The 27963-nt window shown below is 36.6% G+C and overlaps 1 protein-coding gene across 17 annotated transcripts in view; it reads left to right on the top strand.

The window, feature by feature from the left end:
* DLG2 (discs large MAGUK scaffold protein 2) overlaps positions 1 to 27963 on the top strand; it is a 1971427-nt gene that overhangs the window by 1399053 nt on the left and 544411 nt on the right. For all 17 annotated transcript variants that reach the window (XM_021102325.1, XM_021102305.1, XM_021102303.1 and 14 more), the window contains one exon: positions 2983 to 3152. In XM_021102325.1, coding sequence (XP_020957984.1) covers positions 2983 to 3152 — 170 coding nt within the window. The remainder of the gene's footprint in view (positions 1 to 2982; positions 3153 to 27963) is intronic.

The following is a 27963-nucleotide window of genomic DNA, read 5'->3' as shown; positions in this document are numbered from 1 at the left end:
GGAATCATGGTGCTGCCCTCATCAACACTGTGACCTTGTTAGTAAAATTTCATTGTCTGTAAAATGAGAATCAATATTTTATAAATGGTTTGATTTAAATACAAGCAAATAAGTGAAGTGACTAGAATGATATGCTATGGCACAGGGCAGACCCTTTAACAATTTCAATTTCCATCCTGTTTACCTCTCACCAAATTCTTGCGCACAGCATCTTTGATTCACCCGTCAATAGCTGTAACTCTCTCCTGAATGGTTATAGTTTACATGTGCATCCATATATTTACAGATATGGTTACTTCTCTCATTAGCTCTAGGCATGCTTACTCTATTTTCATGGGAAACTGAAGTTCAAAGAGATGAAGTGACTTGACTTTGGTCACACAGCTGGTACACAGCTGGGACTCAAATCCAAGCCTCTTGACTGCTAGTCCAGTGTTCTCAGTGCACTGAAGATGCCTACTTCCTCCACATGTTATGGAAAAACCATCTGATTTAGGCTGTGATTTCCTCACCCCAGCAATTGACAATTAAGGATTCCACTGTATACAAAAGGAAAAATTTTAGTAGAGTTTGAATTGATACAGCATCCAGAATATTTTTTCTAAAGTCAGCCACTCCCTTCTATGGAAAGCCATGTTTTAAGAAATGATTAGTATTCTGAACATAGGGTGATGGTAAACATTATGTTTTTGCATTATCATGAGATGACAAAATTACCCACTCTCAAAGGACCAGCTGCTGCAGGGCGGCTGGCACCCGTGATGCCTACATTCTGAAAACTACTTTAATTGGTAGTTTTCCATGATTTTTTTTTTTTTTAGCCAGAGAGGAAATGTATGTGTAAACCTATTAAAGCCATAGCATCTGCTATGATGAAATGACATCACTGAATCTTAGTAAGTGAAATTGTTCTGTCTCAAGAATTTGAAGATAATTGGGGTTCTCACTGAGCCAAGGGTTCCTATAACTCAGCTCCTCAAACAGGTATAGGAAAGTTATGGACAATAAAGATAGGAAAATGTTCCCATACTTTTTATATAATCTATAACCATGTTGTAATTTTAAATTGATATGTAAAATACACATGAAACTGTTCATCACATTCGATGTACGTGTCCTAAGAAGAAAGAGCTTATTTTGAAATAGGAACACCTGTGATCATATCCAATCTCTGATCAAATTGCTTATTGCTTTAGAAAAAAGCTTCACCACTTAGAACAACTCTAATTTGTATAATGTGGATAATAGATCTTATTCCACATGATTATGGGAGGAATAGAATAGTTAAGAATAGTATAAATAAACAATTGTGTGCTGTTGCTAATAACAACCATTTATTAGGTACTTATATATCAGAGTCTGTGCTCAGGACTTATATGTACATTACCTCATTTAATCTTCCCCTCAAAGTCTTTATAGTAGATATCACTATTCTATTTCATAGATGAAATATGGAGGCTTAGGGAAGTTAAAAAATTATCAATGTTTACAAACAGGAAACAGAGGGTCATAATAGAACTTAGACTTATTCTTTCATTTAACAAAAATTTGCTAAGGAATAGATCACTTGAATGAAACTGGGCACTGCTTAGAAGAGGAAAATGGAGAACAGGAATGGAAGGTGGATAAACAACCATGTCCACTTCACGCTGGCCACTGTGTGGAGAATGGGTTGAAAGGTGACAAGGGAGAATTCAGAGAGACTAGATAGGAGACTATGGTCATAATCCAGGTGAGAGGTGATGTCGACTTAACCAAGGGGGTAGCATTGGAGATGAAGAACCAGGATGCATTGCAGATACACTTTTCAGGTGGTGGTGGTGGAAAGAGGGGTCAAGCAAGGGTAGTCTCTTATTTCTTTTATTTTGTTGACCAATAATTGATTTATTGATTATAATTGTGTTAGTTTCAGGTGTACAGCACAGTGATCCAGTTATATATATTCTCTTTTTCAGGTTCTTTTCCCATATAGGTTATTACAAATATTGAGTAGAGTTCCCTGTACTGTGTAGTAGGTCCTTGTTTACCTATTTTTATATTTAATGGTGTGTATATGTTACTTCCAAATTCCCTTACTTCTTACTCTGAGCAACACAGTGAACTGAGATGGGGAGTGCCAGAATGCAAAGTGAAGGAAAGTCCCATACTTTTAACCATTATTAATATTATAACTAATTATTATGGTAAATATAAAAGAGATTTAAAGTTCGTGGCCACTATGCTTTATAAAGTACCTGGACAACTTTATGGAAGAGTCAGCTTATTCCTTCCCATGAAAAAAAAAGTGGCAAATACAAAGTCTAATTTAGAATGTATCATAATTCTTAGTTTTCCAAGATTTTCTTTGAATTTTGTGCAATCCAAACTTCACTACCTATAATATGAGAAAAATTTGAGGGGGAAAAAAAATGGAAGATAATTTGCCAGAAATGGATTCTTTCATATGATTGAATCGTGTATATTTTTTTCTTTCTACATTGTTAGATTTGTCAAATCGTCTAAAATTATAATGTATTAATTTTTATAACTAATACATATAAAAATTCAAGAAAATAATCTATAAAGTTACATTTGCTATGTCTGTAACAGTCCTTGGAAGTAAGTTCTGAGAACCCCTCAAGTTGTAACCCTAGGTCAAACTCACTGAAATCAATCAGAATAATGATGTAACTGACAGAGGTTAGTGTGTGTCCTTCTAACAGCACCAGATGTGATGCAGCCTCAGTCAGAGTGGACTGGAGTCCAGGATAGGTCTGACTGGCAGAGTGGTCCAAGTTGGGAAGACTGGGAAGACCAAGGAGTCCAAGGTTTTCTTGACTTCCTTCAACTGAAGCATTTCTTCCATGTGTAAATATATTAAAATTGCCTCTGCACTTTGCTTCCCCAGCTCTAAAGGTTAGATAGTCATAATCTTCGTTAAGAAATTCTCTGAGCATCTCCTGACCTTTGCTTTTTTTTTTTTTTTTTTTTGCTTCCTTTCAGGGTCAATGATTGTATCTTGCGGGTGAACGAGGTTGATGTGTCTGAGGTCTCCCACAGTAAAGCAGTGGAAGCTCTCAAAGAAGCAGGCTCTATCGTTCGGCTGTATGTGCGCAGGAGACGACCCATTTTGGAGACTGTTGTGGAAATCAAACTGTTCAAAGGGCCTAAAGGTAATAGAAACATAAATAACTCACAGTAGGACATCAGAGTGTCAAATGAGTGTCATCAGCGACAAACTCTTTGGCTGAAGTTAATCCCCCCCTCCACAATGTAGTCTGCTCCTTTATCCTCTGACATTCAGGGGTTACCACGAGATTTAAGTCCTACAATAACCATCGGTTTTTATAGACAGTAAAAGAAACCAATACGGTAAATATGAACTCGGAGAAGAAAAGGATAGATTTCTGAAAAGTTTTTTTTATAAACAATGACAATAACAACCATCTAAATTTTTCTATAGGTTTTTAAACTTACCAGATCATCATGGCTTAGTTGGCATCTTAACACTTGCTGATTTTTCCGATGTAAATGGTAACCTCTCTCCTGCAGTAAAATTCATAGTGTGAAAAATATGAACTGAAATAATCTATCTTTGGAGTTCCCGTCGTGGCTCAGCAGAAAAGAATCCAACTAGGAACCAGGAGGTTGCAGGTTCGGTCCCTGGCCTTGCTCAGTGGGTTAAAGATGCAGCATTGCTGTGAGCTGTGGTGTAGGTCGCAGACGTGGCTCAGATCTGGCTTTGCTATGGCCCTGGCGTAGGTCAGTAGCAACAGCTCCGATTAGATCCCTAGCCTGCGAACCTCCATATGCCGCGGGTGAGGCCTTAAAAAGACAAAAGACAAAGAAAAGAAAAGAAAAGAAAAGAAATGGTCTATCCTGAAATCAGATTTTTTTTTATAACACTGTTGGGATTTGTTTTGATTTTGTAATATTCTGAATGTTAAACTCAACAAGCACTACATAACATTTTTATACTAGCCATAGTCAAAATGAGTTAAAATGTATTTTTTTGAAATGTTCACGAATCTCTTGAAGTAATTGCAGTTACTCTGGGAAATCACATAAACAGAAGATGAATCATTATATTAATTTTTAAGAATAGATCTTTGAGCTTTGCTCTTCAGAATGATGACATTTAACGTTACAGTATTTCAAATATTTTAGAAAAATCTAATAATTGGCTTAAGAGTGTTTTAAATAGTTTAAAAGATTATGACTGGAGAGTTACTATACTCTTTTAGTAAATTATTTCTCTTTCCCTTAAATCTATTTAATCTCTAAGGCTAAGTGTGACTGAAAAATAAGCACAACACCTTCTCTGGAAGGTAGTGCTGGGTGGTATTTTAAGATCTCAGACTCAAAAGTCAGACAAGGCTGAGTTTAAAAGCCTGGTGCAGCCACATCCTAGCAGAGTGACAATGGTTAGACCAATCCTCTTATAATTAAATGGGGATCATAATGGTAGCATCTATTCAAAAGGGTTTATGAGAATTAAAGATTTAATGAAAAGGTGGAAAGTGGCGAGCAGAAAATCTTGCTGGCTGAGTGCAGTTTCCAGAGCCAAATGCCTAAGTTGGAACCCTAGCTCTGCAGCTCGCTAACTCTTCAACCTTGAGCAAATTGGTTAACTTCTCTGAGTCTTGATTTTCTCATCTACAAAATGTAGGTAATAATAGTACTTGCCCTGAGAAATGTTGGAGGATTAGATGAGTCAATATATACAAAGTGTTTAGAATAGTGGCTAACGCAAGTTGACAGCAAGTATTAACTGTACAGTATGGATCTGTTTTTATAGTTTGCTACATGTAGTTTCAGCCTTTTCTACAATTGTTTGGTAATCTAATAAAATAATCAAAGATCCCTCATGGGTTAAATTCAAATGCATTAAAATCCTAAAATTACACCTGGGGAAAAAAGAAAACAACTAAAGCATTTCCATACCACAATGTCTGGTAATATGAAAGAAAAGAGTTTCAATCCTACATGTTTACTCAAATCGTATTTGCCACGTGCTTTAAGCTAAACCAAATGAGCATCATACTATTTCAATTAAAAAGATATACTATACATAAATAACGTGTAGATATTTCTACAAGCCAATTAACATCAATTATTCAGCAGAGCCTTAAAACAAATACTGGTTTTAAGCCCTCAGCAAAGCATTCCCATCCATTAGCAGGCCTCTTGCTAGCTGAATCACTCAGTGACCTCTGGCTGCTCAGCAGAACACTTAAAGGTTCTAGGGAATTGAGAGCCAAAATCCCTTAATTTTAATAGGAACACATTTTTTTGGATCTTAATCTTTAGTACTAGGACCCCACCCCACCCACCCCTTTGGTTGTTTCTTCTGTTTGAACTGTTTTCTTCCTTGAGCCAGGAGTAGAGCAGGAATTGCCCTGAGACAAAGAGAGGGGGGTGTGGGGACAGGTGAACGTTAATCAGCCAGGAATACCCAGGCAATAACCCAATGAACGTACACAGCATATGGGTAATGGGCTTTTTCTACTGAGGAGAGTAGAACCAGGAATCTGCTAGAGCTAACTTCACATCCCTGCAAGCAGGCTCCTGCCAAATTCCTACAGAGGGGCTTGGGTCTGGTGATCCTGTTGGGATTCTGTTGAGTCAGTTCTATTTTTTTGTACTATCACCAGGCAAAGGTCACTGATGGGGATTTGTTTCTCTATATCTAGCTAATTGATTTACAGAGGAAGAAACCAATTCAGTCATTGCTTAAACTCCTAAGGTCTTTCCCTGTACCTTGAATACAGGAAGTGCTGAATCAGGGTACATTGAATAATTAAACTGGATTCTACACTAAATCTGATGATACCTTGCAACCTTAACCTCTCTTGGCACCTCTTAATTCTTTATTTTTGAATGATGATCTGTTTAAAAGAAATTTCCACCAATGTTTAACTCATACCATGGAAACTCTTATTCAGTGGGGACAAGAAAGACAAATCAGATATGACTCTAATGGGAGAATCAGAAAGTTCTAATGGGAGAGAGAGACCTAAAGGCAACTCAGTTTAATGCTAGGCTGAATGAAATCAGCTCTGTGGTGGAACTTGAGTCATGATACCAACTGAGCAGAGAGGATGATGTGATTCATCTAAATCAGGAGAGCCAAAATGTTCCAGGGAATTTAAAATTTAACATGTGCTTACAGGCTCTTACCTGCCCTTCCTTGAACATGTGAGCATTCTGTATAGAAAACATCAACACTCTAGCCAACTGGGCTAATTAGCCTCAATTTTGTGTATATAATACATAGCTTACTAGATGTATTCATTAATTTAGTTTTTCAATGGTTCAACAAATATTTATTAAGTATTTGCTGTGGAGTTGACACAGACCCAGACAATGAGGATTCACAAAGAAAAGAAAGAGAATTCTTGCTCAAGATTATAATATGATGTAGAAAATACCTATCATATAAATTGGGAAACATTATGAATGAACATAAAAGATTAGAACTAAAGAGTGGGTCAAAGAAGACTTCCCTGAGGAGGGGCCACTGAAACTAAACTTTGAAATACAAAAAAAAGTAATAATAATAAAAAATAAAAATAGAAGTTAGCTAGATAAAGAGTGGAGGAGAGCATCTAAACAGAAGTAAAAGCACATGTGTATGAAGACCCCAGGGTAGGAGAGATCTGGGTACCTTCCAGGAACTAAAAGAAGTCTGTTGTGACCAGACTTTAATGATAAAATAGTGAATGGCATGAGATGATATTGTCAAGTTGAGCAAGGGTCAGATCATGTACAATTTTGTTGACCATATACATAGATTTGTCATTTTATTTCAAGTGCAGTGGAGAGTTCTTACAAAATTTTTAGCATGTATTGTAGTCAAATTTGTTGTTTTTAGATCACTCAGCTACCGTAAAGAAAATGCATTGAAGGGAGCAAGAATGGGAGCAGAGGTCAGTTAGGGGTCACTTGGAGAAGGTAGAGAAAGGTGGACAGATTCAAGCTATATGCTGGAGATATAACTGATGTCAGTTATTGATAATCCAGATGAGGGACTTGTCCAAGGACAAGGCCCCCTTCTCTAATTGAACAATTGAATGGATTGGGGTCCCATCTGTGAGATGCGTAGGACTGTGGAGGAACCCCTATGGGGACTATACTGGACATGGTGGGAAGCCTGTGATGCACCTGAAAAGGAGATCTCAAGGAGGCAGAACTGGAAAACGTCTATTGGAAATCCATATTAATATTCCAAATTTTTCCTGTTTTTTTAGAAAAATGTCTGGAGTTGGGGCAATATCTGAATAATTGACTTTCTCATTTTTATCAATTCTCTTTAATATAAAAATCATGAGTATGGCTATTTTAGCTATTTTGAACAGTTATAAACAACAGATCTGCTTTATAGACATTCTTAATGCCTAAACTGTTTTTGTTTTCAAATTGTTTGGGGTTTTGTTTATTTGCTTTTACATGGGACAAAGGTAAATGCTGTTTTCCTTCTTGTTATACAGGATGCAATGTTAAGAAATTCCTTGAAAAAATAGTTTGTGGTAGAATTACATTTACAATTTTCTAACTTATATCCTTATGTTTATTCCAATTATTGTGCAAATTACTAATTCCAAGATGACCTTTGATGTATGTTATTTGTCTTTATAGCAATGCTAGTCTTCCCAATATTCAACTACAATCATCTAGCTGGTGATTTATGGCATATATTTCAGTAATGAGTGTTTGGTTAATATGCACTACTGATTTAGAATGTCTCTTCCTAACAATATATAAAATTTCCCTAACTTCACAGTTATAGATTTGGTCATTATAAGCAGCTGGGATGTCTGTGTGTGGGCAGTCAGTTGAGAAAAAAAAAAAAAAAAAGGGTAATCATGTATAGGAAATTGTGATTAGGCAAATCCATTTAGACTTGCCAAGCAACCAAAAATATGCAACGAAGAAAATCTGAAGTGTGCATGTGGTTTCCCAGGAAATGGCTTTATAATAAAAGTCTTTCTAGCGACTTACCTAAGAACACTCTTAATTTCTCAGGAACTAGATACTTAAACACATGCAGACCATTGGTCTAAGCCAGAGAAGCCTAAACCTATATAAGAAATGAGTTGCCTTCTAAGATATTCTTATTGCTTAAAGGTAATATAGCTAGTTTAAGGCCAAGTTCTAGAACTGAAATGTTAAGGCCATAGCAATGTTAAAGCCAAAGGTAGACTTTATCTTAATCGCCTTATTTTTTAATCCAAACTCAAAGAGTGGTAAAGTCTATCTAGCAAAAAATTTCGGCAATTCTACATAATTTTTAAAAATGTTTTTATACATTATATCATTTTAAAATTCTTCATAGGTATATATATTTTTTTCAGTTATAATAAAAGTCTAACAGTGCAAATTGCAAATGTAGTGAAGAATGCTCTCAGCTTTGTACAAGAAGTAAATAACTATAAAATACCCTGACTATAAAAGTCCCTATCCTAATGGCCATGTATAATCTGTGTAACTTAATCACTAGAGAAGCTATATATGTAGTGATAAATCTCCTGGACATCTCTAGGTCAGTATGGAATCTAAAGTCTCTTAACCTCTTGTGTTTCATCTTCCTCATCTGCAAAGTAGACATAATTTGAGTATCTAATTCATAAGGTTATTTTGAGGATAATAATTGTAACTTCTCAGTATATGTTTGTACCATTTTTACTCTTTTTACTATCATAATTGACTAAAAGTTGAATAAAGAAAAACAAGAAAGCACATACTAAGTCTGGTGACTTAAAAGTGCTTCCCATAGTATTTGATACAACCTAGCCCTTTAGAAAGTATTAATATTTCTTGAATTAATCAAATGAAAGTTAATTAAAAGTGTTTGATATTCAAGAGCTTCAGATGGACCAATATATATTTTTGTGCATTAGCTCAGATTTATGCATATATATATGCATGCATATATATAACATATTGGTGTTAGCATCGATGTGTACACATATATTTGCAGCTGTATTGTCCTCTCTAGCTCTATATAACATTATTTCTAATGGGTCTGAGTTACAATGTTTTATATGAATCTGTGTTTTCTGAAAATGTACATATATGTTCATATGTATGTAGTTTTTCTTAGTTTTCCTATTTGGGGCATGTATTTCAGTAGGCTCCATGTGTAGAAATACCTCTAAGCATGTTGAAAACTGACTTAATGATGTCTCCTCAGGGTCATCTTCCTCCACATTCCCCTCACTGGTGCAGTCTGCTCTTCCTTCTGAGCTCTCTATTTAAGTTAAAGATTGCCCCCCTCACCCAAATTAAAAAGCTCAAAGTCCCTTTCTTTTGATCCTTTCTTCTTTGGGGCCTTTATTAAACTAGACATCATGTCCTTTCGAAACTACCTCCAACATAATTAGTCTTCTCTTTTAAATCTCCACCGCCATTATTCTGATGTTCATATCTTCGTTTCATCTTGTCTGATGTTCTGCAATAGACTCCACTACCAATTCCTTCCTTCGATCCTACACACATCTACAACAGTCTTCCAGGAATCACAGCTCTATTCATTGTTCTCCCTGCTCAAAAGCCTCTAGTGGTTCTTCACTGATGCTAGGTATAAAACTAAATCTCTTGTTACAGTATTTCACACCCTCTACAATCTCCCTCTCCAGTAACAAAATTTGATGTTAGACTTTTCTTCTCTCTTCTTTCATTCATCCATCTTCTTAGCCATGTAGACTGGAGTACATACAATCTCTTAAGCTCATGTCACACTCTCCTGCCTCTAAGCCTTTGTTTGTCCCATTCTCACCTTTGGAATGCCTTTCCTTACCCACTGTGACCACTACCTGTCCTACCTGTGACCTCGTATCCATCCCCAAGACCCAGGCCAGTTCAATTTTGTCTCCTCCACAAAGCTACCACTAGTCAGTCCAATCAGAAGCAATCTTTCATTTCTAAGAGTTTCTAAAATACTTTATCTTTTCCTCCTCTGGTCATTTTTGTTGTTGTTGTTGTTGTTACCAAGCCATTCAGGTAACCCATAGGGTATAGAAAAATAGATATGGAGTTCCCGTTGTGGCTCAGTAGTAACACACCTGACTAGTATCCATGAGGATGTGGGTTCCTGGCCTCGTTCAGTGGATTAAAGGATCTGATGTTGCCATGAGCTGTGGTATAGGTTGAAGATGCAGCTCAGATCTAGCATTGCTATGACTGTGGTGTAGGCCAGCAGCTATAGCTCCAAATCGACCCCTAGCCTGGGAACTCCCATATGCCATGGGTGTGGCCCTAAAAGCCGAAGGAAGGAAGGAAGGAAGGAAGGAAGAAAGAAGGAAAGAAGGAAAGAAAGAAGGAAAGAAGGAGAAGATATATATCAATATATCAGCAGCCCAAATCAAGGAGATAAACCAGCTGCAAATTCTAACACTTAAAACACTGAGTTTATGATCTGTACCCCAGCCTGTGCTAAATTCGAAGGACTTAATGAACACTTAAAAGGGAAGTACAAGTCCTGGGTTTAGTCTGTAACCAAACTCTGTGTAGTAAGTGGGAGGAATTGGAGTGAAGAAAGTAGAGTCCAAGACAGTTCATGCCTATCACTGCAGTGCGGCGAGGGAGAAAAGGAATGGCCAGGATGAAAGCTGGATTATTTCACCACCAAGAGAAGTTCCTTTCGAGGAAACCCCTTGCACTGGCCCCCCCTTATGGGAACTCTCTGTTCAAGAGATTGGGATAAACAGTATGTGAAGCATCAGCATTAACTGAACAGGCCAGTTAATCAAAAACCAATTTCCAAATTACTGAGGATTTTTTACAATTTTTTCTTAATAGCCTACATGACAGATTTAGTGCCCAGCTTGGTTAAATATCAACTTGGCATGGCATGCTTCTGGTATTACAGATGTGATTCTTCAAATATCTCATTGGAGCAGAGTTTACAGCTTGTCTCGATCTCTGCAGAGTCGGTTCTTTCCTCTCACCCTCACCATCCTTGTTCCTCCGTCTGTTCTCGTCTTCCCTCTCTCTGAGACTAACATGACCAGAATAACCTTTCTCAGAGGTGATGTGAGAAAATGATCTGGCAGCTATCAAACATAGTCATTTGGTAAATTAACTATTTTACAACTTGATTTTTGGTGCATAGGACTAGAGCTGCAGGTATTGAATACATAATGAGTGCTCGATGAACATACAAAGAAGCTAATATTGTAATTGAAAATCAAATACACCATCATTACACATAGTACAGAGATTGCCTCCACTAAAATTCTTCTTTTTATCCCCTCTGTCCATGGATAATTTTGCTGATGGCATTCTCAGACAAGTTGGACAGCTATCACCTGACCATGATAACTTGGGATTGATTAGGTTAGCAAAGTTTTCGGTTGTCCAGAATTCAGCTGTTCATACCCAAATGGATAACCAGACTACTGGATAAAAACTGAACACAAAGGTTATGCAATAGTTTTGATTACAGGCATCCAACCATTTACTGCATCAAGGAACGCCTTTCATTCCTGCCTTTCTTGACATGGGGTAAATTCTAACGTGTATTTATTTTTTAATGCATGTGTGTATGTGTCTCTGAATGCAAGGTACTGTTTATTCTGTATTCAGGCCCCCGTCCCTGCTCTGAGCTCTAAGTGGTGGGCAGACATTTTTGTGATGTAGGGCCTTTCTGAATAATGCTTTGACTCTTAATAATCACAAATGGCAAATTCAGCTGTTTGGCATGAGGTCTCAAAACACTACATTTCCCTTCTAGTGATCAGTTTTTTTCAATCCACACAAAAACCTGGAGTTCCTATTGTGGCTCAGTGCATTAAGAACCCAACAGAGTGTCCCTGAGGATATGTTCGATCCTTGGCCTCACTCAGTAGGTTTAAGGATGTGACATTGCCGCAAGCTGCAGCATAGCTCACAGATGCACTTCAGATCCTGTGTTGCTGTTGCTGTGGCATAGGCCTTCAGATGCAGCTCTAATTTGGGCCTCAACCTCTAGCCCAGGAACTTCCATATGTTGCAGGTGTGGCCATAAAAAGAAAAATAACAACAAAAAAGATTGTTTACCTATCTCTGAATATTTGCTGGGGTAAATACTTGTATAGCGTTATTTTTTTTTTCATTTTTTAATTGAAGTATAGTTGATTTACAATAATTTGTTAGTGTCAGGTGTACAGCAAAGTGATTCAGTTTTTTTTTTTTTATATTCCATTACAGGTTATTCTAAGATATTGAATGTAATTTCCTGTGCTACATGGTATATCTTAAAAGTTTTAAAATGAAATGTGTTACCATGGTAAATCCTATGACTAAAAATCTTTCCAATTTATTATCAGCAGCAAAGCAATTTCATGAAAAGACTTTAGTGTTTGGACAGCATCTAAAATTAAATGCTTGGTTTAACTAACTGTTAAACGGGCATATTAAGTAGCCTTTATTATTGTAAGCATGTTCTCCTTCCTTGTTTATGTTTTCAAGAAACAAGTATGTGCAGAAAATAATCATTCAGTCAATAAATATTTTATTTCAAAAACATTTATTAAGCCAGGCAGTTCTAAGCGCTAAATCAAAGGAATGACAATAAATAAAGACATTTTGGCTTTTCACCCAAGTACCTTCTCAGCAAACTGGCATTCACCTAGATCAAGAATAATGTAGTCCTTTTCTGTGGGCTGGCACTGACTTCATGCTAAATTCATCACGGTCCCCTAAATCCATTTTGGTTCCTCAACTCATCAGCTGGTATACATTAAATTCTTCTCCTTCTCTGGAATGTTGAGATCTAAAAAAATTAAAGATTGCAGCATTTTTTTATCCATGGACCATGACTCCGAATGCCATTAGCTGTCAGTCAAAAGCCTTGTACTCCAGGGACTTTGAGCATAATTCAACTGCAGTGAGATACACATGTCATCCCTTACAGAAAAGTTAATAGGAAAGGTAAAATAAAATCCCTGCTTTAACCATCCATAAAAAAAGCCAACTTAGAAAATTTTAACAAAGACTATGCCGGTCATGAGATCCCACCAAAAATCCACTGTAACTAGGACATTTTCACAATAAAGATGGTATTAGGAAAAGTTGAGAATTATCAGTCAAGGCTAAAAAGAGAGCAGTTAGGAAGAAGGAAGAATAAAAATAGCAAAGGAAACAAGGCACATTTTTCTAGGCAAGTCAGTGCCTTACAGTTGTGAATGTAGACTACATAATTTTTTCAGTAGAGGCCATTAGTCTTAGGAAGAAAGAGTTCAATAGTTGCTCATCAGGAACCTAAAAATACTCATTGAATATTCATGAGTAGTTGAGTCATATGGGAAAATTTAGCCTTCCTAGATTCATTTATTTGAATAAATTGTGATACCAGTTTTTAAAACTCATAATTTTGATATGCAAGAATTCCTATTTGTCAAATATTTTAATCTCACCAAATACCACATTCATTCACGTATTTAGTAAAATATTAATTGAACACTTCCTAGGTGGCTAAAAGTTGGAGATAGAGACCCAGTGTGCCCTCAAGGGAAAGAGTGGTCCCAGTATACTGTCAAAAGTGTACATATACCTGGATGGTTACAAATACCATCAAGTCCATATAGACATAGGCTTTTACAAGGAACTCTTGACCAAGACTTCAACTTCTATTTGATGCTCTGGGAAGAACTTTCCAACACTGGTGATAGCTAGTCACTTAGGAGACTGCCCCAATCATTAAATTCCCCCCCTCCCAAAATTGAGGTCAAAGTTGGAATTCTTTTGCCATTGTCCATCACTTTTATTTCTGCTCTCTCCAGCTGTGATGACAACGCTTCATAAAAGAGCCCTTCATACATTTGTAGGCTACTGTCAAATCTATTTTTAGGCCCCTCTTCTTTAGACTAAAGAATCTCACTTTGATTAACCATTCTTGATACAGTATGATTTTAAGACCCTTTATTTTATTGTTTCCATCCCATGAATTTTCTCAAGTTTGGAAATACCCTACCCAAATAACAACACATAGGGTTAGAAGGATCCTTTGATATGCTTGTAAGTACAGACCATAGGGAGTTCTTGATGTGACCTCCATACTCTAAATATTTAATATAACTTAAAATTGTGTTAGCATTGTTAAGACTCTTTTTGTTGGTTCATATTAAGATTATAGATAGTTAAATATTTCATGGGAACCACTGGCTATCAGATATATCACATTCTATCTTAGAATAATTGATTTTTAATGTAAATCTATCCCTGTTAAATATAATATTGTTAAACTGGGCTTAGAATCCAGAGCTATTGATATCATTCATAATAGTGTTTCAACTATTCCTCATAGTAGCCACCTTTTCCTCATTTGTGTTAATTACAGGTGATCTGAAGGTAGACAGATGGGAATCTTAGGAATAGGATTTGGCAGGAACCCATGTTGCCCAGCACACATAGATATGAAATGAATCCCACAGTTATAAGGAACGTCTGACCATAGAACTAATAGAAAGATAAAGATGAGAATAATGCCTATAGATAAAGTTTTCTACCAAGCAGACTATATATACTACTGGTTTCTAGGTTATGAGAACAGATGAATTTTATATGCTTATAGAAATGCTCTCCTTCAATAACTCACAAAATGGGAGTTCCCTGGTGGCTCAGTGGGTTAAGGATCCAATATTCACTGAGGTTCAGGTCACTGTTATAGTGTGGGTTTGATCCAATATTCACTGAGGTTCAGGTCACTGTTATAGTGTGGGTTTGATCCAATATTCACTGAGGTTCAGGTCACTGTTATAGTGTGGGTTTGATCCCTGGCCCAGGAATTCCCAAGTGGGTGAGTGGCCAAAACAAAAACAGAAACTCCCAAAATGAACAAGACATAAGGAAAATCAGTAACAACAACAAGAAATGTTGGCTAACAGTGATGAAAGACGGCAATAAGTACAACTCAATGCAATATATTCAAAAAACTGTGATGAAGAAAAGAAACAGTAGAGGAGGGGCTTAAATAGTTCAACTGTTACTCCACTTCCATTCACCTCCTGAAACTATCTTAGTAACTGACAAAATCCTGAGACTTCTTTCTCACTGGTAGCACTAAATCTTAAAGAAGACACTGAGCTGGTAGCTTTATCTTTTTCAGCATAGTCGAAACTTGCTATTGGGACAATCTAACATGGAGAAAGCCAGCATCAATGTTGATCTTCTCTAATTAAGGTTCTGTACCTGCATCTTGAATGAGAGAAATTACCCAACTAGATGCATCTCGGTAGAGGATATTAAACAAGTTTCTCAAAAGACAGCAGAGTTTGGATGTTCTAAGAAAAATGGCACACTTGACTGCCACCTCTAATAAGCTCTCCCCCGACTGTTTCCTCATCTATTGCCTCAAGTGCAGAAAGTGATTAGAATACAAAATACCTAGCCCCTACCCTGTAACTTAGAAGGAAAAGCAGGACTGGGAGTTTGGGCTCAGTAGACGCAAACTATTGCATTTAGAATGAATAAGCAATGAGATCTTACTCTATAGCCCATGGAACTATATCCAGTCTCTTTGCATAGAACATGATGGAAGATAATATAAGAAAAAAAATGTGTGTGTGTGTGTGTATATATATATGAATGACTGGGTCACTTTAGTATGCAGTAGAAATTGGCACACCATTGTAAACCAACTATAATTTAAAAAAAATAGGAAAAGCAAAATGATTATATGTACCAAGGAAAAGGGTAGTGCACTATACCAGAGCAAGGTGTCTGACTGAGCTATCCAAGCAGGATGAAAAAAATTTAGTAGTAATTTTAAACATACCACAATCAAAACCAATAAGAAGCATTATCATTGTAATCTAATTTATTAATCACTTATTTTGTATTAAGCGTTGTTCTAAGCGTTTTATATGTAATTCTCCTTAAGTCCTTATAAGACACCCTGGGAGGTGCTTTTATTACATATGCAAGTATGGAGATTCACTCACTTGCCTGAAATCACACAAATGGTGTCAGAGCCAGGATGCAAGTCGTGGATATCTGGCTCCAAGACTCAGGTTATTAACCCTGTGTGGGAAAGAGAGAGAGAGAGAGAGAAAGAAAGAAAGAAAGAAAAAGAAAAGAGAGAAAGAAAGAAAGAAAAAAATTAAGAAAGAACGAAATTAAGAAAGAAAGAAAGAAATGAAAGAAAGAAAGAAATGAAAGAAACTGCTCATGATTCATGCTATAGAACACCTTAAGAAAATAAATTCAGTAAATGAGTGCTGAGAGAAAAAATGATAAAAGCAAGCTGCAAAGAAAAACTACAGACCTAAGGAGTCCAGGAAAGAGCCTAAATAACATCATTACAGATTTTATGACTATGCTGTAAATAATAAGAAAAAATAGACATCACTGAGATTAGTGACAAAGAGCAAAGCTAAGCACAGACAAAAAAAAATAAATGGAGAGAGGAAGAGAGAAGTACTTTATTTTTTTTTTCATATTTTATTTTATTTTATTTATTTTATTTTATTTTCCCACTGTACAGCAAGGGGGTCAGGTTATCCTTAGACGTATACATTGCAATTACAGTTTTTTCCCCCCAGAAAAGAAAATCATGGACTTGGAGAAGAGACTTGTGGTTGCCTGATGAGAGAAGTACTTTAAATCTACTAAACAGGAGCTATAGGACTTTGAGAAAAAGCTGTGGCTTAAGGTATCTAAACCCAACCAAAGGTTCAGAAATATTGTCAACCAAGCAAACTTTCTAAAAATATGTCCTTTATCACTACTATTGCTTACATTGTTCTGCACATGAGTTTGATTATGAATTGTAAAGGAGAAAAATTGACTTTACTTGTGATCATAAAGCAAAGGAAATCATCTGAAAATTGTCTCAAGTAATAAGAATGCAGTAAGGTAGCTAGGTCTAAAATTAATATACAGAAATCAATAGCATATATATAAACACAGTAACCAATTAAAAGACGTAATGAAAGAAAATATCATTTACAATGGCAAGGAAAATTATAAACACTTCGGAATAAATGCACAGGATTTATATAAAAGTGATTTTAAAAGGCTACTAAAGGATGTACAAGAAGGGAACACCATAACATGTCATTGGAAAGAAACATGACATAAAAATTTGTCAACTTTTACACTAAAGATTTAAAGCAGAAATACCACTGAAGATATTTAAACAAGAAAAGTTTATTCTAAATTTCATGTGGAAAAAATTAGATAGCAAGAACAGCCAAGAAAATTCAGAAAAATAACATAAATGAGATAGATCTTACCTACCAGACATTAAAATATTATAAAGCTATTATAACTAAAAAGTGAAAATATATATCAAAGTAAAAGACAAAATCCAAAAATAGATAAGAAACAGAAATTTAGTATATCATAAAGATGGTATATTGAATAAATGGAGAAAGTGAATTGTTTAATAAGTCATATGGGGAAAATGGTGCATCTATCTATGTTTTAAAAAATAATTTCTACATGATCTAAACCTGAATAAGTTAATGATAAAATTTTTATGCTAGTTATATTTCATTTAAGAAATGAAAGCATACAACTATAAAGATAGAAATGGGTAAACTGAACTCTACTAGAGTTAGGAATTTGACTCATGAAAAGAGAATGGAAATGGAAGCCACAGAGTGAAAAAGATGTTCCCGATAAATCTGTCAGACATTTGTATAGCATTCAACCTTATGCATAGTCAAAGAATTACAAATTGAAAGTGCAAGATATATTTTTCACCTAACAGATCATCCACATTCAAAAACTGTGACAATGCACTGTGTTGCCAAGTGTGGTAAAAGAGGCTTCCTCGTATATTGCTCCTTTATCTTGGAGACCAATGTTAAGATACCTCTAACTTTTTTAATGCTCGAAGTATATTGATTCTACTTCAAATACCACTGTAGTTTTCCTACTTCTAGGAATTCAACTTGTAAATGAACTTGTATGCGTGAACTAGCAAAGTTAATTACAAAAATGTTCAATCTAAATGACAAAGGAAGAATGGAATGGTTACAAAAATACCAATACCTTTATGTAATACTATTCCACTGTATATAATAATAATAAAAGTTCTATATGTACTGATAGGGAACAAAATCCTATATATTTTATAAACCATATACATGATACAGGCAATACACATAATATTTTATCATTTGTATCAAGAAGAAATGAATATAAATAATATTTGTATATATAAAAAGCAAATGTAGAAAAATAACAGGCAACGGTGATTGCCCCAGAGAGAAAAATTGTGTGAGAGGAAAACTTAGTTTTTTACCATATACTTTTTACCTTTGGGATTTTCTGACATGTACATAAAACATATTTTATAATAATCAAAAAATTAAAAATTTTTTTCAGAAAACAAAGGAAATTTAGACATAGAAGGATGAGGAAAGGTACACAATGGAAAACAGGTTTGGCAATATTAATACCAGCAAAATAGAATTCACAGTTTTAAAAGTCTGCATTTATTTTCTGTTTATAAAAGGTAAGAAGCACTATGTACCATGAAATAGTAACCATTTATAAAAATTAATATTAACATCTATAAAACTAAAAGTGTTAAAGTATATGAAGAAATGGAAAGAAACACCACTTGCTATATATCTTGAAAGATGTTTGATTAGGAAGAGAAACGCTGAGTGAATTCAGCTCAATTCATTCAATAAATATCTGGTTATAATATCGCTTACCATAGGCCAGGTAATATAGAAATATGCAAGACTTTCCTTTCTCCTTCAATTCCTATGATGTAATTATTAGAGTCCTTAAAAGTACACTCCTTCAATCAGAACTGTCCTGATCTACAGTTTTTCCACATTTAAATCAGTATGCCGAATAAACAATCAGAACATCTCATTTAAGCCAGAATGGATCAAAACTATTGTTTTCCTTGTCTGTCAAACCTACTCTTTTCTCATAAAAAGAAACTAGACTTTTTTTTTTTTTTTTAAGGAAACTTGTCTTCAGAAACTTCACCTGTTTTTTTCCTTTGATAATCTATTTTTTCCCCAGGTATTTGTACTTTGATTTTCTGATAAATTGAAGAAGTGCACAGCTCTTTGTTTAAGGAGAGAGATGTTAGAACAAAAGGTGCATAATTTTCAGAAGCTTATTTCCCCTATGCCTAAATTTAAAATCAAATGGATATTTTTTTTTTTTTCTTTTTTGCTTAGGAAGAGCTAACTCTTTGAGACTGCACTGACATTAACTAATAAAAGAATCTTTTAAGTCTGCTATCACCTAGATCTTTCTATTGCTGTAAATAGCACAGCAGGGTATTCATTTGCTTGATTCCCTGCCACTTACATGTCCACCCTCGCTTGTTCCTGGCAACAAGCATTTCAGACGGCCCCAGCCAGGCGGCTAGTGATCATTTCCTGATGTTCCATTAGATCAGGCTTCAGAAGGGTTATGCTTTGGATGAGTGCTTGCAAGGAAAATATGACACTGGAGTGTTTGGCAGCTCACCAACTGGTTGATGAAATTGAATTGCTCCCTTCTACAACTCTCCTTCAACACGTGGAAATTAGTCTCTATTCATTCACAGAAGGCGCTGTGACCTCCTCCATGAGGAATCATGCCTGGTGACTTTGCTCATAAACGTAGTTAGCATAGTTCCTCATGGTCGTAATTCACAGCCTTCATAACTTAGCTGGGACTCTCTCTTGGAACTTTTCTCAATAAAACATTTGCAGTTTAAGAACACTTGAGAAGAAAACAAAAATTATTCTGGACATTTAGTGACACTTCAATACACTTTCTCAGGAATAAAGCATAACCGTTAAGAACGGTACTGGTGAAGATGGAATAGTAAGTTGTGAAGAGCTCCAGCTTCACTCTTGCCATTTGTATGCACAATGGCTTTGAGTTAATATCAGTAACAGGGTTAGATGGGGCAAGTGTTAGAGTGGAATATTTGATCCATTACACAATGTATTAAAAAATAATTTGAGGCGCTGGCTTATTTTTGCTACCTTGGTTCTCAAGTCCTAGTGATAACATGGCATTTTTATGAGGGAAATCAGATATTTTTCCAGGAAAAAGCTGCTTCAATTTTCCAATAATGTGCTCTCAAAATTTATCTGTAAAGATATATAAATATGTAAATTTAGAGAAGGAAATTACAGACAAACATTTTCTTTCTTTAACTTCTAAAGCCTAGAGTTCCCTACAACTTTGTGCTGACACCTCCTAGGTTGTCCAGCGTCCTGTCCTCTTATATTTTCTCATCTGGTCTTATGGCTTTAAATGTATCCCTATACTATATATTTAATGTAGTTATCATCGTGCTAAACATCTAATATTTATTTCAAGGTTGATATACACAAAACACAACTCAATTTTATTTACAGAACCAGCTCTTCCTAGTCTTCCCTAGCTTATTAAATGGTACCCAGTTGCCTACAAACATGTAGGAGTTATCCTTGATTCTTTTTATTTTTTTCATACTCTACATCCAGTGCCTCAGCAAATGCTGTCAAGTACACTCTCATGATGGAGCTTGATAATGTGAGAAAAAAGAGTGTATACATGTGTGTGTAACTGGGTCACCATGCTGTACAGTAGAAAATTGGCAGAACACTGTAAGCCAGCTATAATGGAAAAAAATAAAAATCATTATATAAAAAAATAAATTTAAAATCAAAAAAAATTTAACAAGAAATGTCCAAAACCTATGTGAAGAGAAACTGTAAAACAGTTCAAAAATACACAAAAATAACCTTGCATAAATAGAAAGATATAGTGTATTATTGGATGCAAAGAATCAATATCAAAGATTTCGGGTCTCCCTAAGCTAATTCTTAAAATTTAATTTAATGTAATTCAAAAATTTAATATAATCCAATAAAAATATGAATAAATTTCCAAAAAAAGAATTTATTGGTTTATGCTATAGTGTAAGCCCAGGAGAGCAGAAAACTGTTTTGTTCATTGCTGTATCCCCAAGCCCCAATATTAGCAGCTCTCACAGCGTACATGTGCAATATATATTTGTTGAATAAATGAGAATAATATCAAAGTGTAAAATGAAAGACTTTTGTCCATCTAGAAGGCAGAACTAGGAAGAAGAAGCATTATTGTGTAGCAGACCTTGGCCTTGTGAAAAAAATAGCTTGAGGATAATGAGAACTACCTGACATACATAGTGTTACTTGTAGGTGAGCTCTTTGTTGCCACCAAGGTTCAGGGAGAAGCTATAAGGGTCCTGTTCTACAGAGAAGATCCAATTGGTTCATCAGTTAAGCCCTATTCACCTATGAGAATCTACATTGAAGGGTGGGAAGCAAAGAAAGACATGGTTCCATCTGTTTCCAAGACGTCTGGTTTCAATATCCTTAGAATGGCACATGTATAATTTCATGTGTTCTCCTTTCTGGGATTTTTTAGGTTCCTCTGAGCTTCTCCTGCTGGCAGACTCTAGACTATGGTTCTCCAAGTGGAAGCAAGACTTCCTCTGATGGCCATACTTAACTGTCTCTCAGCCCTGGGTGTCCAGTGGTCCACCCCTCTATTGAGCTGCAGTCAGAGTCCCTTTAATGTGAAGATTTTATCAGCTTCCCACCTCTGGGCCCACATCTAGTCTATAGGAAATAGGCACTTTTTTCTTTTGTCCAAGGAATTTCAGCTCTCTCCTGGCAGCACTCTGTTCCCAGGTGGAGCCCTCTAGCCACAGTCTCTCGCTTTATACTTTTCAGGTAAAGGCAACATCCGGTTTTGTGACTCTCACAATCTGGGAGACAAATGCCAAGAGTTCCAGGTCAACCCCGAGAGAGCTCATCTCTCTAAACTTAAGTTGAAGGGAAAGGATTGGTAAGACAAAAAACCGGTTTGAGATCACCCCTTTTCAGTTCACATGGTAGTCTAGCACCTTAATTCTGTATGTGGGATTCTTTTTGGAATTTTCCCAAAATATTAGGAAGAGTTGTACTTACAGCTTTATGTCACGTCAATTTTTTTCTTCCAAACAATTCTGTAAGTTAGATACTATTATTCCATATTTTATCATTTAAGAAACTAAATCTTAGAAAATTTAAATTACTTTCCCCAAAACACGCAACCAACATTGGTGAATATAAAGGACATTGTCTCTGTTCTCACAGCACTTATTTCTTTGGGAAGACAGAATGTAAATTGATATGCAGGGAAATAAATGCATACATGTTCATGTATACATGCATACAGATTGTGAAGTGCTGGGAAGGTAAGAACAGTGTGCAATGGTGGAAGTTGCCAGGAACGCAGAAAAGACCTTTTCAAGAGGTGATCATTAAACAGAGTCATTAGGTGTATGGTTTCCTTAAGGATATTCCTTATGAAGCATAAGAAGATAACAGTCCAGGCAGAAAGACTAGCAGATGCAAAAGGTAGGAAAGAGCGCGGTAGGTAAAGAGCAGAGCACTGGCTGGAACAGAGTGAGTGTGGAAGAAGTTGCGTACTGCATAGTTGGACAGGTAACCATAGGTCGAAAGACTTAGGTAAGCGTCCTGGGTGGTAAAAGCTTTTGCTCCCTTTACCATTGTTGTCCTATGGTAGAAGCTATACAGTCAATATCAGCAGGACTCAGTCCTTAAACTTTGTGACACCCTTGCTTTTTGTCCCTTCCTTCTTCCTCCCTCTGTATTTTGTCATCTCTTTTGAGGCATCGTCATGCCAGCATGCCTTCATGTATCTGTGTAGCTCACCCCTCAAAGAAGCGCCCATTTCAATTTCTCCTGGAAATCTTTTGGTTAAATTTAAGAAATTGAAAAAAAAAAAATTTCTGCTTTTAAATGTGTTGTAGTTTTTTGTTGTGTGTTGTGTTGTTTTTCTCTCCTCCCCAATTCAGCTCTCCCCTCCTCTCTCTTCTCTGTGAAGCCTGTTGTCAAAATGAGAGTACTCACCCATAGAAGTTCAGTTTGCAACCACCAACTAACCTGCAACTAAAAATTCATGTGAATGACAGACCAGTAGAATAGTCTTTACTTTCTTGCTTCTGATGCTGCTAGGCTGGAAGGGCTGTTGTCTGTCCTCGTGCCCCTCAGTCTGAGCGAAAGATGAATAAAGATCCATAGGTAGGTGTGCATTTTGAAAAATTTCAATTACATTCCAGAGATTTTAACATTTTTAGCGTTTGTTTTAGAAACACAATCTTTCTCATGACTTAAGATCTCTGGAATTTTTCCCTTTGTAGAAAAGCAAACACTATCTGTGGCATAGAAGTTGAAAGCACAGTTAAGTCTTGGTTTCCTCTTTTATAGAGAGAGAGAATAGAATCAAACTTATTTAGTGGTGTGTCGTAAAGATTAAATGAAGCAATTGTTGCTTGATAATTGTCTCTATTAATGTTATTACCAAATAACAGCATAATGATTTGAGGAAAATTTGAATATGAGAGCTAAGAAATTGTTCAGTTAATATCCTTTAGAAAAATGTTAGAGAGGTGACTGATGGAGCATAAATTGAGTAATCCATCCTTTCTCTTGGTGGTCCAATATTTTGAAGTATTTTACTTAGTTTTCAACAGACTCCTAACAATTTTACTAGTGATAAAGTGTTTCATTGTATCTTCTGGGTTTTACCCTCTAAAAATCATAGAGATCTGAAGATTGCATTTGCAGTTGTTTAAAGAAAAACAGCATTTTTATTGTGTTCCCATTGCTTACCTACATTCACTCCTTTAATTCTCAGAACAGATTTATTTTAAAGGTGAAGAAACTTCCTCTTCAAATAACAGCTGTTACTTCTACATCATTTCCCTTCATTGCATCTTGGATTGCACCAACAAAAAGCAACAAGAGTTATTTACTACTGCTCCCTGGCTGGGGACTTGCATTAACATTTTGGTCACCACCTTTGAAAGCTTCTTGTCCAATAAACTCTCTTTCCTCCCAGATGTGTTTTTTAAAAGCATGTTGGGTAACCTACTTCCCACCACCCACCCCACATACACACACAAAAGTGTTTCTGATGTTTCCTCTTTGACTTTTTATTCTATGTTTTCATCGTTTTCTAAAATATTATTTCAACAAGGACCATCCGTATTAAAAAGATACTTCTGCTTTTGCTCAGAAGTCAGACTGTAATGCAAAATGATTTCTGCTTCACTTAGATTTCTTTGTTTCCTTTAGAGAAAAGGAGAATGAAGAGGAGGTTTTTCCTCTCCTGCTAGCAGCTGAGTCCTTTTATTTGCCTGGCCCAGTGGGGCTTTTGTTTCTATCATAAAGAGCCCTGTTATTTTTCAAAGGCTTTTGTGTACAACAATCCTTCCTGTGGTTCTGCTCACCCAGCACATTTTGCAGGAGGTAATGTCAAAAAGACTAAGTGTTGTTGAGTTTGGGTGTGTTTTATGATGCTGTTGTTCTCCCTCTAGATCTTTCATGAGCAGGGACTTTATTCTGTTGCTGAAGGGTGGATGTGTTGGCCATGTTGGTCGCTTGTTCGATTTTGGTATTTGGGGATGAAAGAAAAAGATGCCCTGGATACTTTTTTAACTGTTTATTTCTCTTTTTTTAAAGTATTATTGATTTACAATGTGCCAATTTCTGCTCTGCAGCAAAGTGACACAGACGTACATATATATATATATATACATATATATATATATATATATATCCCCTTTCTTACATTATCTTCCATCATGTTCTTACATCATGAACTGTATCCCAAGAGATTGTATACAGTTCCTGTGCCCTGGATATTTTTAACAAGCTTCATCTGTGAGTGCTGCTGTTTCTTCAGATACTATCTATAATCTGACAGAAGAGCATTTCTGGGTTTAATAGTGGTGAAACTTGAAAGTATATCTCATCTGAAATTTTTCCTATATTCAAGGTTACCTCTACACTGATGTTTGGTAAGAAGTGGTCATGTACCTAGTTAAGAACAAACAACAACAGGAAGAGAGTGAAATTACATATTGGTGATAGGTAAAAAGTTTTCCTCTAAGTGTTTAACTTATCCCCCCAAATTGGTGAAGCCAGATGTCCAAGGCATTTAGACGGCAGTGATTTCTCTACCTGGAATCCCACCTGCAGGTACAGTTATAAACTCATGCTTCCCAAGCAGTTGCTACTGACAGACTTGGAGAGCATCTTCCCAGTAGCAGTGGCTTAAGAACCAGACTGACAGAAGTTCCAAACCTGTCAGCTCTTTCTCTTGAGAATTACCTCAGCAGCACAACCAGGGTCAGCTTTTATGTCAAGAAGAGTTGAAACATGAGCTCCTGGAAAGAAAAGATGGTCTCCTCTAACAATTGTAGTCCTTTTTGCTTTATCAGCATGGCACATTGGCAAGGTGCAGGCCTGAATGTCAGACCAGGTTCAGTTCCTGTATTTGCTTCTTGTTAACAGGTGTCCATAAACACAGTGATTCTGAGTCTCAGCCACTTTTTCTGTAGCTTGAGAAGAATAATACTAATGTCAGGGCACAGTTTAAGTCGGAGAAGAGCAGATGTAAGGGGGTTATCACATAGTAGATATTCCCCAAATGGCAGCTCTTGCTATTTGTGTTCTAGAAGTAAATACTCATCTTTATGGCCCCTCTTCCTGTCGGTGACTCTCGGTACCTATTTGCCAATTCAGGAGCACAAGCTCCCCAAAGCCTACTGATTTGGGAGGAAAATGCAGAGGCCCCAGCCTCTGGACATTAGGGACCCTCAAAGTAATATCTGTAGTGAGACGTCCCCCTCGAGTTGCCCCTACAATTGGTGCCAGTATGTTAAAGCCTTGCAAATGTAACCAGCAGAGCTGCCCACACAGTCACTTCATGGCAATAGTTATAATTTATGGTCTGTATATGCAGAAAAGCTGCCCAGAGAGGGTGGAAATGGGAGACCTACTGGGAGAGGAGGTGGGCGTGGGGCTAGGCAGATAGCGATGCAAATGTCCTTGCCCTCAAGGCATGAAAGACAAACACTGGAAATGAAAAAAAGAAAAATGGCCAAGTAGTACAGTGGCAGAAATAACTCTTGTGACTTCAAAACATTAAAAATAAAACCGCTTTCCTTGCGTGCCTGTCCTTGGCGGTGATTTCATCTTTTCAGTTGCCTTTTAGCTTGTTTTATTTCTGTCTGTGAGGGAGAGAAGCCTCTGAATGAAGAGCACTTCCTTCTCTCACACTGAAACACGTGCATGTTCCTGTTCTCCCTGTACACACATCAACATGCAAACAGGTAAACAAGAAATAGGCTTATTATATGTATACATACTTCTTCAGGAACACACACTCACACCTGTATCAATGCGGTTGTGCCTCATGTACATCTTAAGAAATATAAACAGCCCGTAAACGTGTGCTTTCCTCAATGCACACCTAGATGTACTACTCTTCTGTCACAAGCTCCTCTGTCCTCTGGAAGCATCCATTCTTTTGCTCTCTCCATGGGTGCTGTGGGAGCTCAGCAGCCTCCTCAGCATTTCAGAAGGTGGTTTCCTGGCTACCTCTAGTCTGAACGTTCTTCAGCAACCTCATCACAGAGAATTACTCACTGGTGCCTTTGTCCATCATCCAGAATTTGCCTTCATTTTGCCCCAGCCTACTCTTTCCCTGTATTCCTTTTCTAGGGCTGCTGTGACAAAATACCACAAACCGGGAGACTTAACAGGAACATATTATCTCGCAATCCTGGAGGCTAGGCGTTTAAGATCGAGTGACGGTCAGCAGGGTTGATTCCTTCTGAGGGCTGAGAGGGAGAGTCTAGTCCATGCCTCTCTCTTAGGTTCTGGTAGTTTGCTGCCAACCTTTGGCCTTTCCTTGACTTAGAGATATGTCACCCCATCTCTGCCTTCATCTTCAGATGGTATATTCCCTGTGTATATATCTGTTTCTGTGTTCAATTATCCCCTTTTTATAAATGCACAGTTAAATTGGATTGGGGTTCAAGCTGATACCTCCGTCTTAACCCCATCACCTGACAGGTTTCTGTTTCCAAACAAGGTCACAGCTACTTGGGTTAGAACTTAACATCCTCAGAGTTCCCATCATGGCACAGCGGAAAGGAATCTGACTAGTATCCATGAGGACACAGGTTCGATCCCTGGCCTCAACTCAGTGGGTTAAGGCTCTGGCATTACTGTAGCTGTGGTGTAGGCCAGCAGCTGTAGCTCCAATTTGACCGCTAGCCTGGGAGGCTCCATATGCTGTGGATGCAGCCCTAAAAAAAGCAATACAAAAAAAAACAAAAACAAAATTAAACATCATCTTAGAGACATAATCAACCCATAATACTCTCTCTCTTAAAAAAAAAAAAAAAAATCCTCCTTACAGCTTTTCTCTCTACAATTACCAGAGGAACATTCCTGATCTTTTATTTTGCAGAGAGATGGAGATATGCAGCTCTCTTTTTGTTTCTTCCTCGCCCAACTGGTTCATTCTTGAGACCTATTTTGACAAAATGAAAAGGCCACCTGGCAATTTTCTGTAACAAAAAAAAAAAAAAAAAAATCTATTGTTGGCCTATTTTACATTCTCCTTAAACAACCAGTTCAAACTAAAGTCAGCTTTTAACAGATTTTTTTTCTTCCTCTTTCCTAACCTGTATATGATCTCTACAAATACATACGTACCTAGAAAATAGCGAACAATATATTATGTATCTGTTTTACCATAATATTGTGAAACAAAACACATTTACAGAAAACCACACAAAATATATGTATAGTTTACTGAATTATTTCTTTATAATTATTATAAGGCAAACACCCTGTAATTATCACCTGGAACAAGACTAGAACTGCGCCATTGTAATTGTAGCTCCTTTGCTTCTTCTAAAAGTAACCACTGACCTGACTTTTATAGTAATCCCTTCCTTACATTTCCTTGGTTTTATCATCCATTTCTTTGTTGTTGTTTGTGAGGTTTCTTGACCATGCCTGAGGCCTAAGGAAGTTCTGGGGCCAGAGATGGAACCAGAGCCACAGAAATGACAATCCTTAACCCACTGAGCCACCAGGGAACTCCCATTTCTTTGTCCTTATGTATCCTTAAATATTCTATTTTAGTCTCATCCAATTTTTTTTAGCTTCAAGTCTCTCTTAATCTTTGGAA

Source organism: Sus scrofa, chromosome 9 (genome assembly GCF_000003025.6).
Source record: "Sus scrofa isolate TJ Tabasco breed Duroc chromosome 9, Sscrofa11.1, whole genome shotgun sequence".
NCBI lineage: Eukaryota > Metazoa > Chordata > Mammalia > Artiodactyla > Suidae > Sus > Sus scrofa.
The sequence above is the reverse complement of the archived record's forward strand: the minus strand, read 5'-3'. Positions and strand labels throughout refer to the sequence as shown.